Source organism: Branchiostoma belcheri, unplaced genomic scaffold (genome assembly GCF_001625305.1).
Source record: "Branchiostoma belcheri isolate BF01 breed outbred unplaced genomic scaffold, Haploidv18h27 scaffold15, whole genome shotgun sequence".
Classification (NCBI taxonomy): Eukaryota; Metazoa; Chordata; class Leptocardii; order Amphioxiformes; family Branchiostomatidae; genus Branchiostoma; species Branchiostoma belcheri.
In genome coordinates this window covers 3856766-3877371 of record NW_017802935.1, presented here as the reverse complement: position 1 = coordinate 3877371, position 20606 = coordinate 3856766, and the positions used below count along the sequence as shown (strand labels likewise).

The 20606-nt window shown below is 39.6% G+C and overlaps 3 protein-coding genes across 3 annotated transcripts; 1 reads left to right on the top strand and 2 right to left on the bottom strand.

The window, feature by feature from the left end:
- Nucleotides 1–439: 439 nt before the first annotated feature.
- Nucleotides 440–10456, bottom strand: LOC109465422. The gene is made up of 18 exons (XM_019762685.1): nt 10066–10456; nt 8606–8775; nt 7740–7979; nt 7261–7399; nt 6898–7058; nt 6272–6436; nt 5566–5728; nt 4987–5139; nt 4452–4598; nt 4109–4135; nt 3768–3803; nt 3257–3343; nt 2930–3129; nt 2498–2636; nt 2071–2217; nt 1622–1746; nt 1168–1321; nt 440–841 (listed from the first exon to the last, which is right to left on the bottom strand). Exons 1-18 carry the CDS (start codon nt 10121–10123, stop codon nt 651–653), a joined length of 2502 nt encoding a protein of 833 aa, XP_019618244.1. The 5' UTR covers nt 10124–10456; the 3' UTR covers nt 440–650.
- Nucleotides 10457–11527: 1071 nt separating this feature from the next.
- On the bottom strand, nt 11528–15762 carry LOC109465423 (pre-mRNA-splicing factor CWC25 homolog). The gene is made up of 7 exons (XM_019762687.1): nt 15643–15762; nt 15063–15235; nt 14319–14549; nt 13902–13971; nt 13070–13665; nt 12725–12886; nt 11528–12419 (listed from the first exon to the last, which is right to left on the bottom strand). Exons 1-7 carry the CDS (start codon nt 15658–15660, stop codon nt 12314–12316), a joined length of 1356 nt encoding a protein of 451 aa, XP_019618246.1. The 5' UTR covers nt 15661–15762; the 3' UTR covers nt 11528–12313.
- A 504-nt stretch (nt 15763–16266) lies between these two features.
- LOC109465426 (death-associated protein 1-like) lies at nt 16267–19884 on the top strand. The gene is made up of 4 exons (XM_019762690.1): nt 16267–16426; nt 18155–18260; nt 18629–18677; nt 19289–19884. Exons 1-4 carry the CDS (start codon nt 16378–16380, stop codon nt 19403–19405), a joined length of 321 nt encoding a protein of 106 aa, XP_019618249.1. The 5' UTR covers nt 16267–16377; the 3' UTR covers nt 19406–19884.
- Nucleotides 19885–20606: the final 722 nt, after the last annotated feature.

The following is a 20606-nucleotide window of genomic DNA, read 5'->3' as shown; positions in this document are numbered from 1 at the left end:
ATGTGTTGCTGTCATTTGTGAAGACAAAATCTAATTTATTCCACACTGTGACCATGTGTTTGATATAGCTGTGACAAAATGACTTTTTCTTTAGCTTCCTAGAGCATGTGTATGACAGACATTGTATATTGAGCAAGTTACCTTTAACCCTTTTTCACATCTTCACAGAGTTTAATTGGGCATATCTATATCTAGCTTTGCAGCTCACCAAATATCACAATATAATTATCATTGTACTCTAGAGAAAAACAACTTGTTCGTCAACGTACATAACACTGTAACATGTTAGACCAAGTGTTGTTGTGAGCCTTTTCTTCATCTTTGTATTCATACATTGTATAATATTATGATAAAATCTTATTTACATTATCAGGTATACTCTTATCAGGTATACTCTTATCAGGTATACTCTTATCAGGTATACTCTTATCAGGTATAATCTTTTTTAATCAATGTGTTTGCCAATACTTCGCTGTTTAGTAGAACTGCAAATCTATTACTGTAAAATTTTGTATGAAAGTATGACTGTGTACTATGAACTCTGTAACAAGAAACAAACAAACAAGAGAACAAACTACATACATGTAAATCTTAAAGAGACCAACTTAACCTTACATCTTGGGATGACCATTTACTGTTATGTCAGGCTGTTAGGTCACTGGGATGTGCTGACATGCTTTCTGAAGCCTGTCTACCATGGTGTTGTAGACTGCAGTGTTCTGGTTCAGACGATCGTCAATGTGGACAGGGTCATGCTCATCTCCTGTCCACACCCCTCCCCATGTCAGGCCAGCTGCTCGGACTTTACCAATGAAGCAGTTAGCATAGCTGTCACTTTGTCCTGAAAAAAAAAGGAAATCTTGATAAAGGTAATTGACAATGTTACAATGTAATACATGTACATTTGTACTGTACTTTTAGAATGATAGGACAAGTGAAAAAAAGCAAATTAAAGTGTTTTTGAGTGATTATACTTGAAAGTGGGCTTTGGAAAAAATTAACTCCAGCAGCATTTATTTTGGCAATTCTCATACAGTTCATGCAATGTGAGCAAAACACTTTGGACAACTTCCATCCTACCATGATGATACTCAGAGAAGTCTGAAAGCAGTGGCGATGCTTTGTCAGCATATGTGTTTGTACAAGTGACTCATTGCATTTGTATACCGCTCATGCACGTGCTGATGCACAGAGTTCCGTCTGGTCGCTGGACGTTCATGTCGATGGCATGGCCGACGAGATGGTTGCTCCGTTTTTTTGGTGTGACAATCGCTCCAGGAATAATCTGTCCAACCTTCCGCCACGAGTGGGTTATGTATACCTATGTGCAAAACAGGTGCTTCAATATTAGATTTATCAACAAAAAAATGTTAGCATAAAGCTTGGTCTGACCAACACATATTTCACAGTTTTTTCATGATTCAAAAGAATGTCCCCAGCAAAATAGAACATTTTTGGTTCAAATTATGGAGAATTACTCATTTTTGAGGATTGTTGATCATAACAATACAATTTGAATGTAAAGTTATGAAATTACATAATGCGTACTAGGCACTTGATTTATTCTACAGGGTGCTACTTCTTTGATCAGTGTAATTGATATCAACAAGTTGCACCAGACCTTGACATTGCATTCTGCAGCTGCTGTATTAATCGTGTCCATGGAGCCCCTGAAGCCATCTTCTACATGAATTGGGTCGCCCACAAACTTGGTATTGCTGTAAGGGCGAACTGTGCAAGATGCATCTGCAAGAGAGAAGCCATTTTACCATCATTGTCTGTCTGCATTATTTCATCATCCAGGTGACCAACACAAATCTGGAAAAAAAACAACAACAAAAAACAAACAAACAGAGGTATAGACATGAAAATGAAAAATTTTTATCAAAATAAAAAGCAAATGCAACAAGAATAAGACTGATATTCAGTGACAGTCTGGTGAAGTAACTGAAAAATTTTCATCATAATACACATACTTGAATCATGGATAAACATGATTTTAGAGATCAAAACTATAAACTTTTCTCTCTGTCAACAAATCTTATAGATATCAAATGCTACGCAACATACCTGCTGTGCCTTGACCAAAACCTTGGCCTCTGAGCCACTGAGCTCGTGCTACAACATCGTTGGCGTAGTCATCTCCTGTGGTACCTACATCCATGCCTTCGTATGTCTGCACGTTTCTACAACCCGCGTTGTATCCAGAAATGCCACCTGCACGGAAATATGCTTAGTAACACTGAGCACGCAAACAGTTATATGTACACAGAAGACTATGCTACGCTGAATACTTAATTATCGTCATACATGTATATACTCTGAAGTCATTACTATGTTGCATTAAAGACCAGGTACAATATTTCTTGCAATACGCTAAGACACAAGCGTAATTTTAAATCAACTTGATCATTGAAACAATAGATGTGAAGAATTGACAGTCACAACAGGATATCTAAACCGTGCATATTGTCTGGTACATGTATAAGGATTATACCTTTGAGGGCCATTTCAGCTGTCCAATCAGAATGCCTGTTTTTCACACAGTTGATGGTGTTGATAAGAATCTGGGTGCCTTGTTTCATGTGCTCTGTGCTGTATGGTCCACCGACTGGAGTGTGGTAATTTTTGTCAACCTGAGGAATTAGACACAGATATAAAACTGATCAGATTAAAGGTATAACATATAACTAAAACTGTATCATACTCTTCAAATAAAGTGAAATACTGAGATTGAATGTTATCAAGGACCAAATGTCACAACATAAGTCTGTGTACAAAAGCTTGTCCAGTGCTCAAAGAGCTTTTGGGTGGCAGACTATCAGGAATCTGGCAAAAAGTGTCAGGTTTACATGTAGTCAGGCTATCTCAGCGTAGACTTGTGTACAAAACTGACTTTGCTTACTCTATTACTCTGAGGAATATTTACCTGCATAAGGCCAAAGCCATTGCCGTGGTCTCCCCATCCGTTAGCGTCCAGCACGTTCCCTGCCCGTGACTCTCGACTGATGATGGCAGCAATAACGGCAGGGTCCATGTTCTTGTCGGCAGCTACCTCCTCTATCTGAGACTTGTAGTTGTTTAAACGGGACAGGTCATTGCTTGCCAACTGTTGAGAAGCTGGAACACCTGAATGTGAAATACAATAAGTTGGTTTCATGTTGAAGTATTGGCCTTTGTCCATGCCACAATAATACTACATGTATATGACAAAATTTGTTTTCTTTGATCTAAATTTGAGATCAAAAGACCTTACCGATCAAGTGTTTTGCATTTTCATCCTGTCTTGCAGTTCTCTCTGAGGCTCCAGTTGTGTCTACATTCATGATGTTACCATAGTGTCCTACAGAATGGGGGGAAATTTTGACTTGATTTGAATGTAACTGTATAAAGCTATATCAAACTTCAATGTGTAATGTAAAAGGACTGTGTTGTGATATTGTTGGAGGTATAAGTGTAATGGTTTAAGTGTACATTTGTTATATAAGCCATACAAAATTATGAATACAAGTTACATTATTCTATCATTTGGCAAGTCGGCTCTATGCATTAGTGCAAGAGGATTGAGTGAGAGTAAGTGACATTTGGCCAACTCTTATTTGAGTTTAATTTTTACTGTGGACATAACTATTTGCCAGATTACTTACTAGATATTGTCCTGAATAGAGTGAGAGTAGGAGATATGTGTGTTTTAGTATATCATGTGAGTGACAAATATACAATGATATAATATATAGATATGAATACACAATATCTGAAGATATTACCAGGCCCAGCTCCTGTTGAACCAGCTGCAGACGAACCTGTTTTGAAAAAAAAATGTTAATTTATACAATGATGACCAGTAGAAGGAATAAAATGTAATTTGTTGTTGTAGCAGAAGGAATCACAGTGACAGTACTATTAATTATATCATTAGTATCATTATCTAAATTAAGCATGCCATAATGTAAACAATACACATTGAATTTTACTAAATTGCATTCTGTCATGAGCCATATTTGGTACATGAGATAAATGTACCAGTAATGAAATGCGTGTAGATAAGGTCCAGCCACAGCAAGTTAGACTTTGTTAACAAGTTTCAAATGCCTCTAAATTTACTCACCCAATCCTGACGATATCCCACCTGGACCTGTACATAAGACGGCAGATTTTACTACAGATCTTCAAGATCGTATATAATGTTCAATCAGAGACATAGAAAGCAAAAAGGATGAGAGGCATGAAACAGTGGTTTAAACCTGAACTGAGAACACTGACTGACATTATGATAATGATTGCTGATAAACTGTACAGTTTAAGACAGCTGGAAAAGATCAATTCTAATTTCTAGGTATAGAAGAACTATTATTATAATAATAAATATATTGAGGGTTGACATCATTATATATAGCAGTTTTGTTATGTTGTTGATGAGGTAGAGAAAAGCAATTTATCTCTTTCCTCACCTGGAACACAACACTTCCTCCCAGCAGGTCCTCCACACATCCCAGTCCTGTACTGACCATGGCAGAAGTTACTGTCCATCTTACAGTGTCCCCCAGCATTAGAACAACTGCTGTCTCCAGCTGACCATGTCTGGTGGTTGGACTGGCCTGAGGTTTCAAAATTAGAAAGATCATTATTAATTGTCAAAAGAGCTCAATGAGAGCCTGTCAATGAAGTATGTATATCAAACTGTCCAAATGTAAAATTCAAAAATTATTCCCGACAAACAGTGCATGTTGTTCAGTTGTCAGGTCTACGCCTTAGGCTAGTTGGGTAGCCCTGACGGTATGTTTTCATACACAAATAAATCATTGGGTACTCTCCAAGCAGAGGTTGTGGGGGAATGATCGTTAGCTTTTTATATATGGCCGTTTTTTTTTTTTGTCGTTACCCCCACCAAACCCGTCAGTGGCCGGCGACCTTCTCTGGCTTATGGATACTGTCTTGCCACCAAAAGGGATCTGCTTGGAGATTAATCATGGGCACAGGACTTACACGAGGAGTCACACTGAAGACAGCATCTCCGTAAGGCATCGCCGCCACACTTGCTTGTCTCGTACCCTGCTAGACACGTCCTTACGGTGTAGTCCTGGCACTTCCCACCCTGACTGGTGCACTGTAAGTCTGCAGGAGACGACTGGTCCACAACTGCAAGTGGAAAGCAACTTAAGCCCTGACAGTCACACATTTGCAAATATGGCCACCCAAAACACTGGCCGAACTCCCTCCAAGCATGGTTAGGAGTACCAGAGGGTCGGGAACAAGGTCGGCTGGGTCAGCTAGTATGTGGTGAGGTTGGCTATTATTTGGTTGCACCAGCCAAGTGTTTCAAAATGTTTAAAACGTTCAGGGGTGGTCAGGAGGTTGTTGACTTTAATTGTTTTAGTGTTCAGGGGCAAGGTCAGGGGAAGGTCCTAAATATGTAAAGGACAGGATGTTTTTCTATCCATGCAATGTTCCTGATACTGCTCTCCTTAATAACTAGTATAATCATGCTAGATCATATATAATAAAGATCAAATGATTTGAGAAAGCCTATGATGTAAAATATGTTACTTCAACATTGCATTTCACCTGGGGCTTTTTGCTTTAAGTGGATGCCAAGCTCGGTGCTGTACTTGAGTTTGTAGCGACTGCCTCCCTCGTACTGGTTACAGCGGCACAGGATGGTGGACAGCTCTAGCTGGAACCGATTATCCTCAACCACGTTGGAGATGTACCAGAGAGCAAACTCATTCTGAAAGTCAAAGTGTTTGAATTATAATCCCAAAATAACAACATGACAGTTCACATTGATACAAAGAAGGCATAATCATCAATGGTCAACTTTTCTCTTAAGGCATTTATGCTGACATATTTCCTTGCCAGTGACCTATAACCACCTGAAATAAACCACCAAAATGGAACAAAGGAAACAAGGCAGACATTATGTCATGGTGACCATAAACACCAGAAAAGTGATTATCAGATGGCCAATTCAAAGTAAAACTGACACCACAATGTAGTACAGTGATTGTTAAAAAGGGGAAACAACATCATTTGACACTTGTGCAGTATTGGCCAATCTAAAAAACTAAATCAAATGCAAATTTTAAGGTTTCCTCTTGAAGTTCATTAACCCATGCTTATGGCATCAACAAATAGGAATGGAGTTCTCACAAACAGCCTTGGTATATCATGGGTAATAATGTTTGGAGACAGGTTTTTGACAAGACAGTCATGTATTGTAATTGATATGCTTGTATGCCATATTTTTATTTCTGTCTATATGTCAACACACCTGATTGTCCTCCACAAGATCACATATCCCAGTGTCTATGAAGCAGCTGTCCTGTGCCCGGTACCCAAAGTTGTGGATGTGCCTGCAGGAGATTGACTCCTCTCTGTACTTCGGGAGCAGTGAACGTGTCAGGCACTTGGTGAAGTCTGTTACCCATGCCTGGCCCTGCAACATGAGAATACAATGTTATTATCAAAGTCAATCTGTGTTGGTGGTTACATGTTTTAAGTTAGCACGATAGCTAGTTCTTGCCTATTAAAGAGGTTTCAACCAGTCACTCTGGTCTTCTTTAATAGACTGAGAGGAGTGAAAAAGGCTATTTACATCAGGGCCCATCACTCGTCACTCAACTGTGACTGAGGCCGACATTGCTAATTATAATCAGATACGTTTGAGTGAGTGTTGACGTCACACTTCAGAGAAGCCATGTGACAAGTCTCACTGGGTCAGTCTATTGAAGAAGGCCAGAGTGACTGGTCAAAAGCTCTAGGTGAGAACAGTCCCTTGAGTTGGAACAAATGTTTTAACTTTAAGCTTTATCATGGTATTAGATAGACTGACATATCATGGTAGTTGAAAGCCTGTTTGACATCAATTCTGGTATGTAATAATTATCATAGCATCACCTGAGCATTAAACAGTCCTTTCTTCTTCTTGAGAGCCTCACACAAAGTCCGACCCTCCCGTGAAGCGAATCCCTTCGGTCCACACGGGTGGCGCCGCTCCAGACAGTTGTAGAAATCACAGTCTCCCTGTAGAGCCTTGGTCTCACAGTCAGCCTGGATGGCTAGAAAGTATTGTCAAATTCATACATCTGTTGTCTTTTTTTTCACCACTGTTCCTCAATGGCCCTCAATATTCAGGGAAAAGTTTATGGCCATTTTATTTCATTTGATTTTGACCTGCTCTGCCATCACTGCATATCTGTAAAGAAAAGACAAGCTGAGACATTGTGAAGAAAAACTTTAGTGACAAAAACAGAAAAATACCTTCTTCTGGATCATCCCGCCAAAATTGAGTTGTGAAATCCAAGACTTTAGTCCAGACGTCGCTGGTCGCGTCCACAACTTGGTGAATCTCATCAGCAACTCCGTAGTCACACAAACACTGCAGTCCTGTCATCAGGATCTGGGAATTGCACATGAAATTCAGAAAGTTTTAAGCCCATCCAAGCCTGTAGCAGACTACGTTTTTCAGCTTCTGTTTACAGTAACAATATTACACTGACCTACATGTAAGTTGCCTACAGGTATTTCTGTATTCTACCATTAAAAATACATTTTCTCGCAACTCCCTGTGGTTGAGAAGAGTAAATGGCAAAAACAAATTTGCGTAAGTCTATGTAAGTTACATATGAGCAGTATCAAAGTAGAATCATTGACCAAAAAGGAAAAGTCATATGACACTGTACTCTAGATCTGATGTCTGTTCTTTAACAGTACAAGCATATTTTGACTGTCCTACTCACTTGTTCTATGGCCAAGGCACTGTCTTCACCCAAAAAGTCGTCGGCTTCGAACACCTTCAGCAGAGCTAGTTTGTTGGACCAGAAGACCTTACAGAACCTGTCACCACTCTCTGTGTAGCATGTCGGGTGAGAGGTAAAGGCCAGGGTCTTTACTTCACCACAGCTGTAGGAGTTGGACTTGTATATGGGCACCAGCGCCCTCATAAGACACCTGCGCACATCGTCTATCCAGGCTTTCCCCTGTAACATAGAGATCATCATCTTGTAACCGTTACTACTGACACACCGTTTCTAATTGTGACACAATGTCACTACACGTCAAACTTTTGGAAGATTTTTACAAGTTGTGCTTTTTTGCAAGAGGCTGTATACGTTTTGTACATTAGTGACATACAAAACAAAAAAGGCCTGTGAGATGTACAAGTCCTTCAAAAGCTCCCCAAAATCCCTTAGGCCAAGGAAAAAAATGTGGAATTTCCTGTTTCCCGACCGACCCTATAAAAAAATTCGGACCGTAGCAAGGATACATAAATTTTGCAAGCTGATTGACCTTTTCGAGATCCATGATCTGACACCTGAGTGATGAAACATTGTACATACAATCAGTTTTCCATCATTGACTTTTAAAAGTGTCCTCATGTAAGTTTTACTTTGTTAAAATGTATTGTATAAGAGTTCCTTGGTATGAGTTGGATCACTAGACATTGCCAAAGTGTGACCAAAAAAAAAGAGATAATCCCTACCTACCGACCCTAATTTTTTCAGGACTGAAACAGGAAACACAACATTTTTTGCCTAGGTTATCAAATGTTAGTGTTCATGATATGGTATGCCATTCCGAGACACATAAATGTCATACAATTTACCTCATCGTTGAATTCGTTGTAGTATGTGCTGAACTTGGTACAGTATCGATGCCCATAGCCAACAGGGTAGCCCTTGTCTCCACAGCTGTATTTATCTTCTAAACATCCCGTGTAGAAGTCACAGTTTCCATCTTCTGCGTACTGCAGACACGTCTGTTCAGGGAGGGACTCTGCCAAAATATTACAGCTACATGAGTACTGGTAGTAATAGAAGTAGACAGACCTTGTATTGTAATGTACCGTGAGAAAGGATGCCTTGGCTCTAAATTCAATTAAAATCGTCCAATAAGTGTGGTATTTTTACTTCAATGATTTACACCGATCTTATTGATAAATCCGTCACAATTCACCTTTTGAACTGTGACAATAGATATGTTAGACAACAGCTATGTTACGTTTGGGTGCTGTCAAAAGACAAAACCTCACTGTTCATCAACATAAAAACAACATAACTTATAACTAATGAGATGGTTTATTAGGGTCAATGCCTAGTTTATAATGTCTATTTCTGTAAAAAAAAGTAAACTTTTAAGTACTTATAATCTCCGACTCTCTATTATGCACAGTCATACAAACCTGGGTAACAACCTTTCTCTGAAATAAACGTGTACTGTAAGTACTTAATTTAGTTCCTGTCTAACGGAAGTTAATAGTGGGAAAAGATTACAGGGATCTTTTAAAACGAGGTTCGTGTACCCTACATGTATGTAGGGTACACGTATGTAGGGTACACTACATTCCAATGCGCCAATCACAGGTTGGCACATTGGAATTTCCTAATCATCAAAATAATGATGAGGAGCCGTTTTATGATTGGTGGCACCAAGGAGGATAGAATCAACAAGGAGGTTACAGAACTTCTAATATCAGAAGGTCTCTAACTTCCTTGTTGGCACGGTCTTTGGCTGGTTGTTTTTCAAGCGACAGCAGAGTGACTATGGGGGCTGGATTTGACAATGATAACAGTCCTCATTCACAAAACAGAAACGCCATTTGTATAGCATTTACACGATCGCATTATTATTGACAGAACAAAGATCGTACAAAGATTACTATGTTTATTTTGTGATTGTCAAACTGTATTGTCAATATCCAGTCACTTCCTACGCACTGCATAATTACATTTGGAGTTTTCTTGCTCGAGGCAAGGTCTGTATAACATTTGGTAAACCAGGTAAAATACTGTCTAGTAAACGGGAGGTCAACTTACACAACTTCTGTTACCAAATGTAGGACATGGGTGTTCTTGGCAAAAATCTAGACATTTAGAAGGACCGCTTTCTGTCAACATATGGGGTCATTCACCTGTATGCACATACTGATAAGGAAGGCAGACATATTTGCCTAGCAGTCTGACACTTCCTCTAACAACAACATCGGCAAAGCGGTACAAAAACAAGTCAAGAGTTCACGACTAGGCCACCCTTCTGATGTACTAAAGTGAAATATAAACTTCTTACCGACTGTAGAACCTCCCAGAACGAGCAGCAAAAGCACAGGTCCGGCGTAAAACAACATTTTACTAGATGCGGTTGACGATCAGCAGTGTCTTGTTTTTTCCAACCCCACTTCCTTGTGGGGACACCTGAGCGCACGCACATACCAGACACAATAGAGCTGTCAGGGGGCTTACAAGGCAAGGATCTAGTTTCTGTGACGTCACACGCCCTGCAATTATCAGTCTCCTCACTAGGTGTCATTATTGTTTTATATGGTCCACCCAAAACATTTTTTGTGCACCTAATTTTTTAGGTTGGGTGCACCAATTTCAAGCCCTGTGTTTAGATATGTAGCAATAGTCAACCTTTAGAATAGCCTGGACATCCTATTTGTGCCGTGGCTCCCATACTCCCCTCTAAGAAATATTTCTAATAGGGGGGACTATGGGAGCCCCCGCATACAAATAGGATGGTACCCAGGCTACCTTTAGTCTTAGAAGAGAGAAAATGCTAGAACCTCCTACCTCCATGTTTTCATTGAAGATAGGAAGGTGGAAATTACATGTAACGTTACTTCATGATGTTACTTTTCCTATTGTTGTAACATTTATAGCAAAATGATAATAAACAGTTTTCAGTAGTAATGTTAATGTCAATACAGGCATCCAATACTAGTACTAGTAACTCAATTAACTGTGCCGTTGATTAACTGTATTAACGTTATGTTTTTTTAATCGATAGTCTGAGGTTAAACATTCTAAAAGTTTAAAGTTAAATTAAGATGTAAGAAGTCTACAATTCAGCTCTAAGGCTTAGAAGGCTGCCAAGACTTTCAATTGTGATTGCATGAATCAAGGAGGTTTATATTTAACCTTACTAGTACATGAATAAACCAATCTACTACATTTGTACAATAATTTGATCATTTGAGAGTTTGCCTATTTTTCTTCACTTTAAGGGGGTGTAGTATAAGCTTTGCCCTGCCTGTCCGTGCGTTTGGGTTCCTATGATTCTCAAAATACACAAAGGACTAGCCATAAGACTGCTAGCCTAGTAACCATCCATCGGGAGCTCCCCGGTATGTTTACGGTGCTGGGAGCGTTGCCTTCCCGCCCAGGCACATTGCTGTACAGCGGTGGAATTTCTACGGGGTTGGTTTCATAGACCGGTTGGAAATATTGGCTGCCAGAAAAGTCCTATGCTTACTAGGATTGGTAAAGGGTTGAAGAATGTCAGGCTAAGACTGAAATCAACGAGCAACAACCACGGGAGGGGAGGGGGGAAGCTACGGGACTTGGCGCGGGCGAGTCCAACACTGGCCCCGAGGCTTTGCGGAGAGGATGTAGGACTCGGGAGCTATAATAGGTTTGGTAACCAGGCTAACGTTGAACCACCACACGGAGACCAGTCAGTAGCGGCCTCCAGCGGTTCAGTTACAAACTGCAGTATCAACATTGAACATGGCTGCCACCATCATTTTCGCATGTCCATCTTCGTTCGTAGACGCTTTCATACTATCACGGTGATTAAATAGATGGAGCCACATCGCGCTCTACTATATTAGGCCCCAATAGTTACAGTTTTTCAGAAAGAAAGCTACCAGTTCAGTAATAATAACGTTACTAGGTAAAAGCAGTCAATAGTTTGACACTGATTCAGTGAAGTGGGGTTTGTTTACGGAGTGTACTTTATCTGCATGAAAGCACACAACACCTAGAGTAAGGTCATACTGACATACAATAAAAAGATGGAAAATCTGTGCCTACAATATGTCAGATCATCATGATTACAAAATGTTTGTGCCTAAAAAAAACATTGATCAAAAATATTTACAAAAGGTATATAAGACAAACAATAATCAAACAAATGTGCTTTAAAAAGTAAATAGAAAGGTTGTGTCTTCTGCACTTTTCAATGTGAAGTTAATTGACCTATTCTGTACAACCACCATTTCCATTCTTATAGTAAACATGTAATTACAAATTATGGGAAAATGATCACACAGTTACACTTACGCCTGTTGAAACATATCTTTCATGTATGTACATGCATGTTCTTTTACAGCAGATAAAAAATATGCAGAGCTACAGTGAGCAATTGTTAAATCAAAGAAGTTTTCAGTAGTAGCACATTATACACATGGACATGGTCTTATGGTATGACATAAAAAGTAGATAATTCCAATGGTTACTGAAAAATGTGTCAATTTGCCTGGTCCCAATATTATACAAGGGTTTTTATGATGTATTGAGGTAAGAACAAGAAGTTTTCATCTGTTGAAGAACTTTTCCTTGGAAGCTTCAGTTCTCTGCAGTGAGTGGACCTTCCTCTTGATTCTGTCCTCAACTGTAGCCGCAGTATGTGTGAGCAATCCACTGTAGTAACAAGAGAAGTGGTGTATATCATTAGTACTATGCAAATGGCAACTACATGTATATTACATTAAGAACTACATGTCTTCTTCACCTCATTATGTATTCCAGTATATATGTACATCCTTATTTTTCTGAAGTGATAACTCGTTCTTACATGATAGTGTATAAATACAATGTGGTTATGAGCACATTTATGTATATGTTCAACATGAAAAAAAAGGGATACAATACTAGTACTATTTTTTCTCTGGAATGTTTAGACCTTAAAATTGTCTACTTCAAACGCTATCAATGGCCTAACTTACTGGAATGCTCTCTCTTTCCCCCGGAATTTGTCGTCCTCTTCTCTCTCCTTCGCTGCTTCCTCCTTGTACTTCTGTACGCGCTGTGACCGTTCATCGTCTCGTGTCTTGGCATCCTGCATCATTTCCCGACGGCGCCGCTCCAGTTCTTCTGGATCAAGCTTCCTGCATGACCAATAGAAAACAAAATAATATCAAGACATTTTCTGTGTCATAGGCAGCTGGTTTGTTGCCAACAAATGATATCATGTTCAATCTAAATCAAACCACACTCTAATAACTTAGTCACTTTTTACATGTAAAGAACTGCAGCTTATAAGTTACTACATATAAAGACAGGATCCATACCTCTTGGCAGTCCCTCCTTTCTTGACTGGGGGTCCGTTTCTTCTTGGAGGTGAAACACTTCTTGACGTGGATCTCTTCCTTCGAGGAGATCTCCTTACTGGTGATTGTGACTTCTTCCTGATGGGTGACCTTGACTTTCTTCTCACAGGTGACCTTGACCTCACTGGTGACCTAGACTGATACCGTCTGGCTTTATTTGGAGACCTGCTTTCGCTCTTCCTGTGTCTACTGACTTTTGACCTTGGAGATGGTGTCCTTGACCTTCTCCTCACCCTTGACCTTGAGGGGGAGGGAGTCCGAGACCTCCTTCGCTCTTTATAAGACTCAAAACTGGCCTTGTGTCTGTTACCTGACCTCTGAGGAGACTGGGAAAGACTTCTTGACCTCCTGACCTTTGACCTGTGTTTGACCTTTGCAGCTGGTGGTGACCTGCTCCGTGACCTTGACCTGTGTGCCTTGCTGGCGGCATGTCCGTTGACGCCCCTCCCCGCCCCCTCATCACTGTCACTGCTGCTGGACCGCTTATGCTTCTTGTGCTTCTTCTTCTTGTCTTTCTTCTTCTTTTTCTTGTCCTTCTTGTCCAAAGTCACTTTCAGCTACACAAACACCAAAGGAAGTCATTTCACAATTTGAGAACAGCAGTCCATCGCAGACTAATAGTGTCCTATAGTGCACTGCTGAACCATTGCTGGCATTTGTATACCATGTACATACATACCATTTTTGGCATGGTGGCCTTGAAAAGGTGTACTTAGGTCCACCTGTTCCACCATGCCTTCCATGTACATGTGAATTGTAATAAATAAATAAATAAATACAGCTACAAACTTACCATTTGTTGGAGCTGCTTCATCTTGACAGGATTGTTCAGGAGATCCTTCTTGCTTTGCTGCTCACGTTGTCTGCAAAGCAAATTTTTTCAGATAAATGAACATAACTCTCGTTAGATAAAACTTCTTTCTACCCTTATTTGTCCACTCATATCACAATCACATTTGGCTTTAGAGAGTAATCCAGAAATGCTTACATTTACTAACTGGTACAACAAACATACACATGTACAAAAGGAATTCAGCATGCACTTATGTCAATGCTTTTGGCGATGGAAATCTTGAGATTTTAAGATGTACATTGTTTACTAGGAATATCTACTCAACAGAACTCCTTTGAAAGATAGAGTACAAAGTCCTAAACACTTTTGCTGTAAAGAAAGAAAAGATGACAAGACAACAAGACAACTATCACTCACTTGATAGCAAAGAGTGGGTCTTCGCGAATCTTGGCTGCCATGTCCACAGCTGAGTTGACGTTTGATTGGCTGAAGGTTGCGCCGGGCACGTTATCGGCCAGCCCAGAGTCCTCAGACTTCCCCGCGGTGGCCTCCTGAATGGCCTTGTCGATGGGCTTCCCCAGAAGGTAGTCATCACGGTTCACTTCAGGCTGGCCCTGGTACATCCAGTTCAAACGGTCATCTTTCTTCCTACAGGAGTTAAACACAACATTAGACTGCATCACAAGTAAGCGGTGATATATTATGATGAGATACTGGTATCAGTGGTATGTAACACCATGCAGTACGCCACAGTGTACCATTCTACAAAAATGATAGATGGAGAATGATTCAACTGACAGACAGAAACTCATGAAATTTGTCCTGATCTCCTCATCTACTACCGATAAAAGATAGGCTACCATCCTGCCATATTCCTGGTCAGTTTATGTTTGCTCTGATAGTATTAGTTGCTACCAACCATGGTAGTAGCAACAGTATCAGTCCTGGCTACATAAAAGATGCCAGTGCCATTGAATAAGAGGATAACAAAAGAAAACAAGGCTGTATACACAAATTGGATCAAGACTTGCTCAAAAACTTAATAAAATGTCGTTGCTTGTATGATTTATAAGACCTAAATTTTGTACATATTATGGAATTAAGACACCTCTTCTGTTCACAAAGAACTTCTAATCCATGTAGAATAGAAGAAAATCCTACCTAACGGCTCCCTGTTCTTCAGCGAACAGTTGCATGTCCTCCCGAGCTTTCTCCTCCCTGAGTTCGTTCTGGAGTTGCTCGATCTTACGGCGCTCATCTTCGTGCTTTTGTTCGGCCTTCCAGACTCGCTCGATGTTTCGCAGGGTCTGAGGGTGCCAGCTCTTCTTCAGGTTCTGTCATGGGAGCAAATAGGCACACGTCGGTGTCAGATTTTAGAACATAATTTGCGATAACATGGGCCATCCCTGCCCACAGATGTAATCAGGACTTCAAGTGCGGCCATGTAGTTATAAGCACAAATTATATAATATTTTTCGGTTTTTGCCCTCTGTTGTTTTCATGTTGTTCTTTTCAGCACCATCACCCCACCGGCCGCACTTAGCCGTGCACCCAGCACCCTGGTCGTAATGCCCCAGTGAGGGGTTTTTGACCAGTACTACATAGAAATAGAGATAAACCATGTAAAAAACTGTAGACTTAGTTTTGTACCTTTTATGATGGACGCAAAACGTAACGCGATGTTTTACTTTTTAATCGGTAAGGAAACTCAACACGTATCTAGTAAATTCTAGCGGCTTACCAAGTCTCCACCTCCCATGTTTCTTCCTATGAATTCCTGGCGTTGTTGTAAACCACACTAATGCTCCACAAGGGCTTCCTAGTTGTTATTTGGCTAAATTCAGACGAAATCCTTGAAAATTTCAGCCGAAAACGCCATGATGCCCCAAAAGTGATGACGTCAGTTTTCTTTGCACAAAACGTCATCAGCATGCGTTCTAATTTGCATAAGCGTGGCCTAGCGCAACTTGATCGACTTTTAGCGCATACTTCATTGAAAAACTATTGAAACGGGAAATAAGAAAGATTAAAATGAATATTTGGGACTCAACAGACGCTGACGCACACGCCTAGCTTCCTGTTTTTCATTCTCAGTGGGGTGCTAGCGTGTTGACGTCACTTGTTTACATGGGTTGAACTTTGTACCTGCCCACTTTGGACGTGACAACTTTTATGTAGGGGGAATACGAAACAGATATGTTATAACTAAGTCAAAAATAGAAACTTAACTGTAATTTCTATATTAAATAAAGAGTTACTTATGATTATGTTTAACGTAACCTTGGCATAGTGGGAACAAATATTCGTCGGTGTTGATCTATGTATGTTGTAATAAAGATAATTTTTTTACGTATTTACCTGATAATGGTATAATCCAGTTTCAAACAGCCCACTTAGGTGCAGATCTGAACACATCTGGCTGACAACGTGTCCACCGTTTTGACATTTTCTGCTCCAGTTTTCCCAATTTTAACGAATGTCATCTGTTCAAGAAGCAGAGCTAAAAGGAGGCCATCCTCCTGCAGGTAAGAAACCAAAAACTTTCCGTCAAATCGCGTTTTTTGGTTGGATTTTGCGCGTTTGTTTAAAACTGCTGAATGTGTGCTTTGTGCAGGATACATTTTTAAAACCCACATTGGTGATTTATTAAGAAGTAGGGCAGGCAAACTTGGTTGCCACTTTTCACCCCATCAATATTTTTTCCCAATTAGATTTTTTTATCAGTCCTTAAGTGTTTGAAAATGTAAGAACGATTGTTTCTATTAAAGATACCAGTGAACTACAGTTGTGCACGAGATTTGAACAAAGATACAGGTTAATTTATTTGCATTCTTGAGGATACGGAAGGGTGTTTTAAAATGGGCAACATGTATAACACTGAATAACGGTTTGAACTTGGTAGAGCCTTAAATACACATTTGCACCTTATGTTAGGTTCGGGCTGTTAGATGCTTTTTATTTGTTTGATCCTGTCATTAGAACTAGTTTCAGGGACCAAGGACACATCACAAAATCTCCCTTGCCACATCCCTCGTTTCCAATCCATGCGCATTGAAAGGTGTCACAAGCTACTTGTAGTTGTTAAATCCCTTGCTAATTGAAGTAAAGCCTTCAACACTGTTTAGTGTTAGGATTGTGTGTTGCTATGTTGTTCCTATTGTCACATGATATGCCTCCATGTAAGTTGATACTAATCCCATTATATAAGTATAGAAATGGCCTCATAAAATATTTACGACTACAGAGACCTTAGTTTGACCCTATGTTTCTAAAGAAGGAACCATGAAATTTGACCTGAATTTATCCTTTTGTTGCTTCCAGTACTGAAAAAAAAAAACTCATCAAGATTTAATTCTTTATCACAGACAAAAGACCAGTATTTTTAAACGAGGTGTAACAATAATACTAACATTATCATAAAGGGTTATACATGGTGACAGACACCTACGTAGTCGGTTCCTATAAAATAAACCACTGAATAAGTGCACAGAATAATGCTGTGTCCTTGCAGTTAACTGTGGAAGGGAATAGGAAGTGTATAATGTGTCAGGAAAGGGGGTCAGATTTGGATCTAGAGTACTTCACAAACAAAGAACATGTTGTACACCCTCAAAACACATCCTGCTGCCTAACTCTTGTGTTTAGCCCTACTTTTACTCTCAATGTTTCTCTAGAGATTAGAACAGGTTCAGTTTTTCTAGAAAAATACTTAACAATCGCATTATCCTGAGACAGGCTCCCTGAGAGAAAGGAAGAGTTTGTATTTTCAAATGCTGAGCAGCTAGAGTGAAACTACATGTATATGTATATGTATTGAAAGAAAGCTAAAAACTATTGAGTAATGTAACAGTTGTTCTATTTGTCTCGTAGAACCGATGAACCATTAAGCATAACACACCAGTTTTGAACAGTTAGTACCGGAAGCCGCATAATACATCTGATTCGCTGTCAGCAAGAAATTATTTCAAGAAGTCTTTGCTAAGAAACTCTTGATGTAGCAGCTCTTCCTCAGTTCAGTTTGCTCCAATTTTTAAATACTGTGAATCACTTTATATTCGTGGTAGCAAAATTTCGCAGTCTGAGAAAAATTCTTGTGTTGGCAGAAATATATACTCTCAGTGGCGGCAGGTGCAGAAGAGAGAAAGTCGGCGAATTATTTGTCTGCGGTAAATGATAAATTTGTGTTATGAAAACTGCGAATATAGAGTGATCTATAGTAATCTTGCATCTACATTTGACTGTGTTGTCCACAGTGAAGGCAGGAGGGATGCGAGTTGCCCGAACCCGCCACACTAGTGATACCAAGGAAGAGAAGAAACCAGACAAGAAAGAGGAGGATGAGGAGTTTCCTGAAGAACCGTGAGTATCTTTAAGTGCTTCAACTTGGAAATAATAATACCATATAAAACATCTGCACCAGAATAAATGCAATTTTTGAAAATGTAAAGCTACAAAATTCGATGTAATTTTAGTCAGACATTCAGTGAGTATAACAGTATACTAGTAAAAAGTACATAATAATAATAATAATAGATGGTTTATTGAAAGTGTATTACAACACATGTACCATTGACTTCAGAACATAGGAGGTCAAAAGGAATAAAAGATAAAAACTACATGTATGTCATAGCTTTTTTTTTCATTTTTCTCATTCTTAAGATCTACCTTTAAAACTTTATAGCTGCCATACTATCACAACTGACTTGACTGTTTTTATGTGTTCACAGCCCACCTAAGAATGATACCCGTGTTATAGTGTCTGGTGCTGTAACAAAGGTAAGGTTTGTAGGAGATGTCAGTTCAATGTTTACCCCCTGCAGGAACTGTGACTGGAATATTAATGCCGCTCCATCTGTGGTGTCAAGTTCCCCTTTCCTTGCACAAAGTCAAAGCCATTTTACATGGAAAGAAAGCGTTACATTGGTTTCAAGATGTTCCTACTGGTATTATTTTGAATCTTGTAGTCTACTACATGTACCAATGTATTGGTATTTCTACATGATGTACATTGAATAATACAGGCATTTGGAGCTACTATTGCTGCATGTCACCCTTGTGTTGAAGCTGGCGTTATGAGTTTATCATGAACCAGTGCAGGTTAGACACGGGTAGACATCAGAAATATTTGCACAACTCTGACTACACTAGTAGCTTGCAAAATCCATGTTCTAATTTGAGCCCTGCATTGTTAAAACTGTGTAGAAAGCCATTTGCAAGGTACTTCCCTTACATGTAATGATAGTAATAGTTTTCCTGTAGGTGCATTTCTGGTGTCACCTTGTAAAATGTTGCCACCCTTAAGTGTCCTCCAGACTACTCCTTTTTCCAGTTGACAAGTGCTGGTTATTTTAGATACATGCTTGACAAAATGTTCTTGTTTTTCCCAGGGCGACAAGGATTTCTCCCCCCAGGCGGCTAAAGTTGCCCATGAGAAACCCCAGCCGACCGTAGACAAGCGACCACCACCCAAACAAAACATGCCCATCAACCAACCCAGGAAGTAGGGCGGGGCCAACGTTGCCATAGTAACCACCACAACAAGGGAGGTGATGCCTCCCTGTTACCATGGTTACCGGCTAGGTGTTGAACACGACACCTGAAGATGCAATAAAAGTAAACGGAAGCTGTCCTGATTATAACTGGAAAGTGTTTAGTCAAGAGTAATTGAGAGGAAAAAAAAATTAACAAGGGCCAAAAGGATCCAGAATAGAATTAATAAAAAGTTATGGCTGTGGTACATATTACTTATGTGTACTAAGTGCAAGGCTAAAAAAATTGTAGCAGAGTTTCCTTCTGATTTAGAACTGTCAGCAGAAGGTTATTGTAATCTCCAAGCAGATGTTGGGGTGGTAGATTGTAATGTTTTTTGACAGTCACTCACTGCAAGGGCCACCCTAGCCAGTGTACAGTCTCTTGCTGTCAAGGGCTACATGTATAAGGTCCCAGTTAGTTTGGTGGGTGCCAGGAGTGTAATGTTTGTCAGGCCAGGACCACTCCAATGATTGTCAAAGAACCTCGAATGTTAGGAATTCTTACAATTGTCCACTTCAACATCTGCTAGGAGATTAGGAAATTTTGTTCTTTGGTTCAGTTTAAATTACAAACGTACTACATATAGTACCCAATGGTGCCATCTTACCTGCTTTAGACTGCTAACTTCAGATTTTAGTTGACATTATCACAACTCTCCAATCTGGTGCTTATGTTACAACATCAATCACATTACGGTAACTAAAAATTTTTTTAGGTAGGTATGACTTGAGAGCCTGGAAGAGCATGATATATTGGAATCAATGATTGGATATGCATGACTCACACACCTATATCTGACCAATAGTACAGTGTATGTGAGAACACATGTCGAGGGTAAAGGAAGAATGGAGCATAATGGACCAGCTTTAAATTAGAAATACTTAGTTTTGTTACTGATATACCCTTTGTTCTCTATACATGATCATTCCTTTCATGTTTGTGAGCACTTTTGAACTGGTCAACAAGTACAAGTTCATTGAAATGGCTTGCAACTCCATGTTGTCCTTTGTTTGATTCAAATAATTGGTTTAAAGTTATGAAATAACTTAGGGTGATAACACCTTTGAAAATGATGTGATGGCTTGCTTGACAATACTGATAATTTGATTATCAAAATGGTCCTATGAGGAAGGTACATGTATAAGTTTTTGCAAATCATGCTTTAGTAAGAAC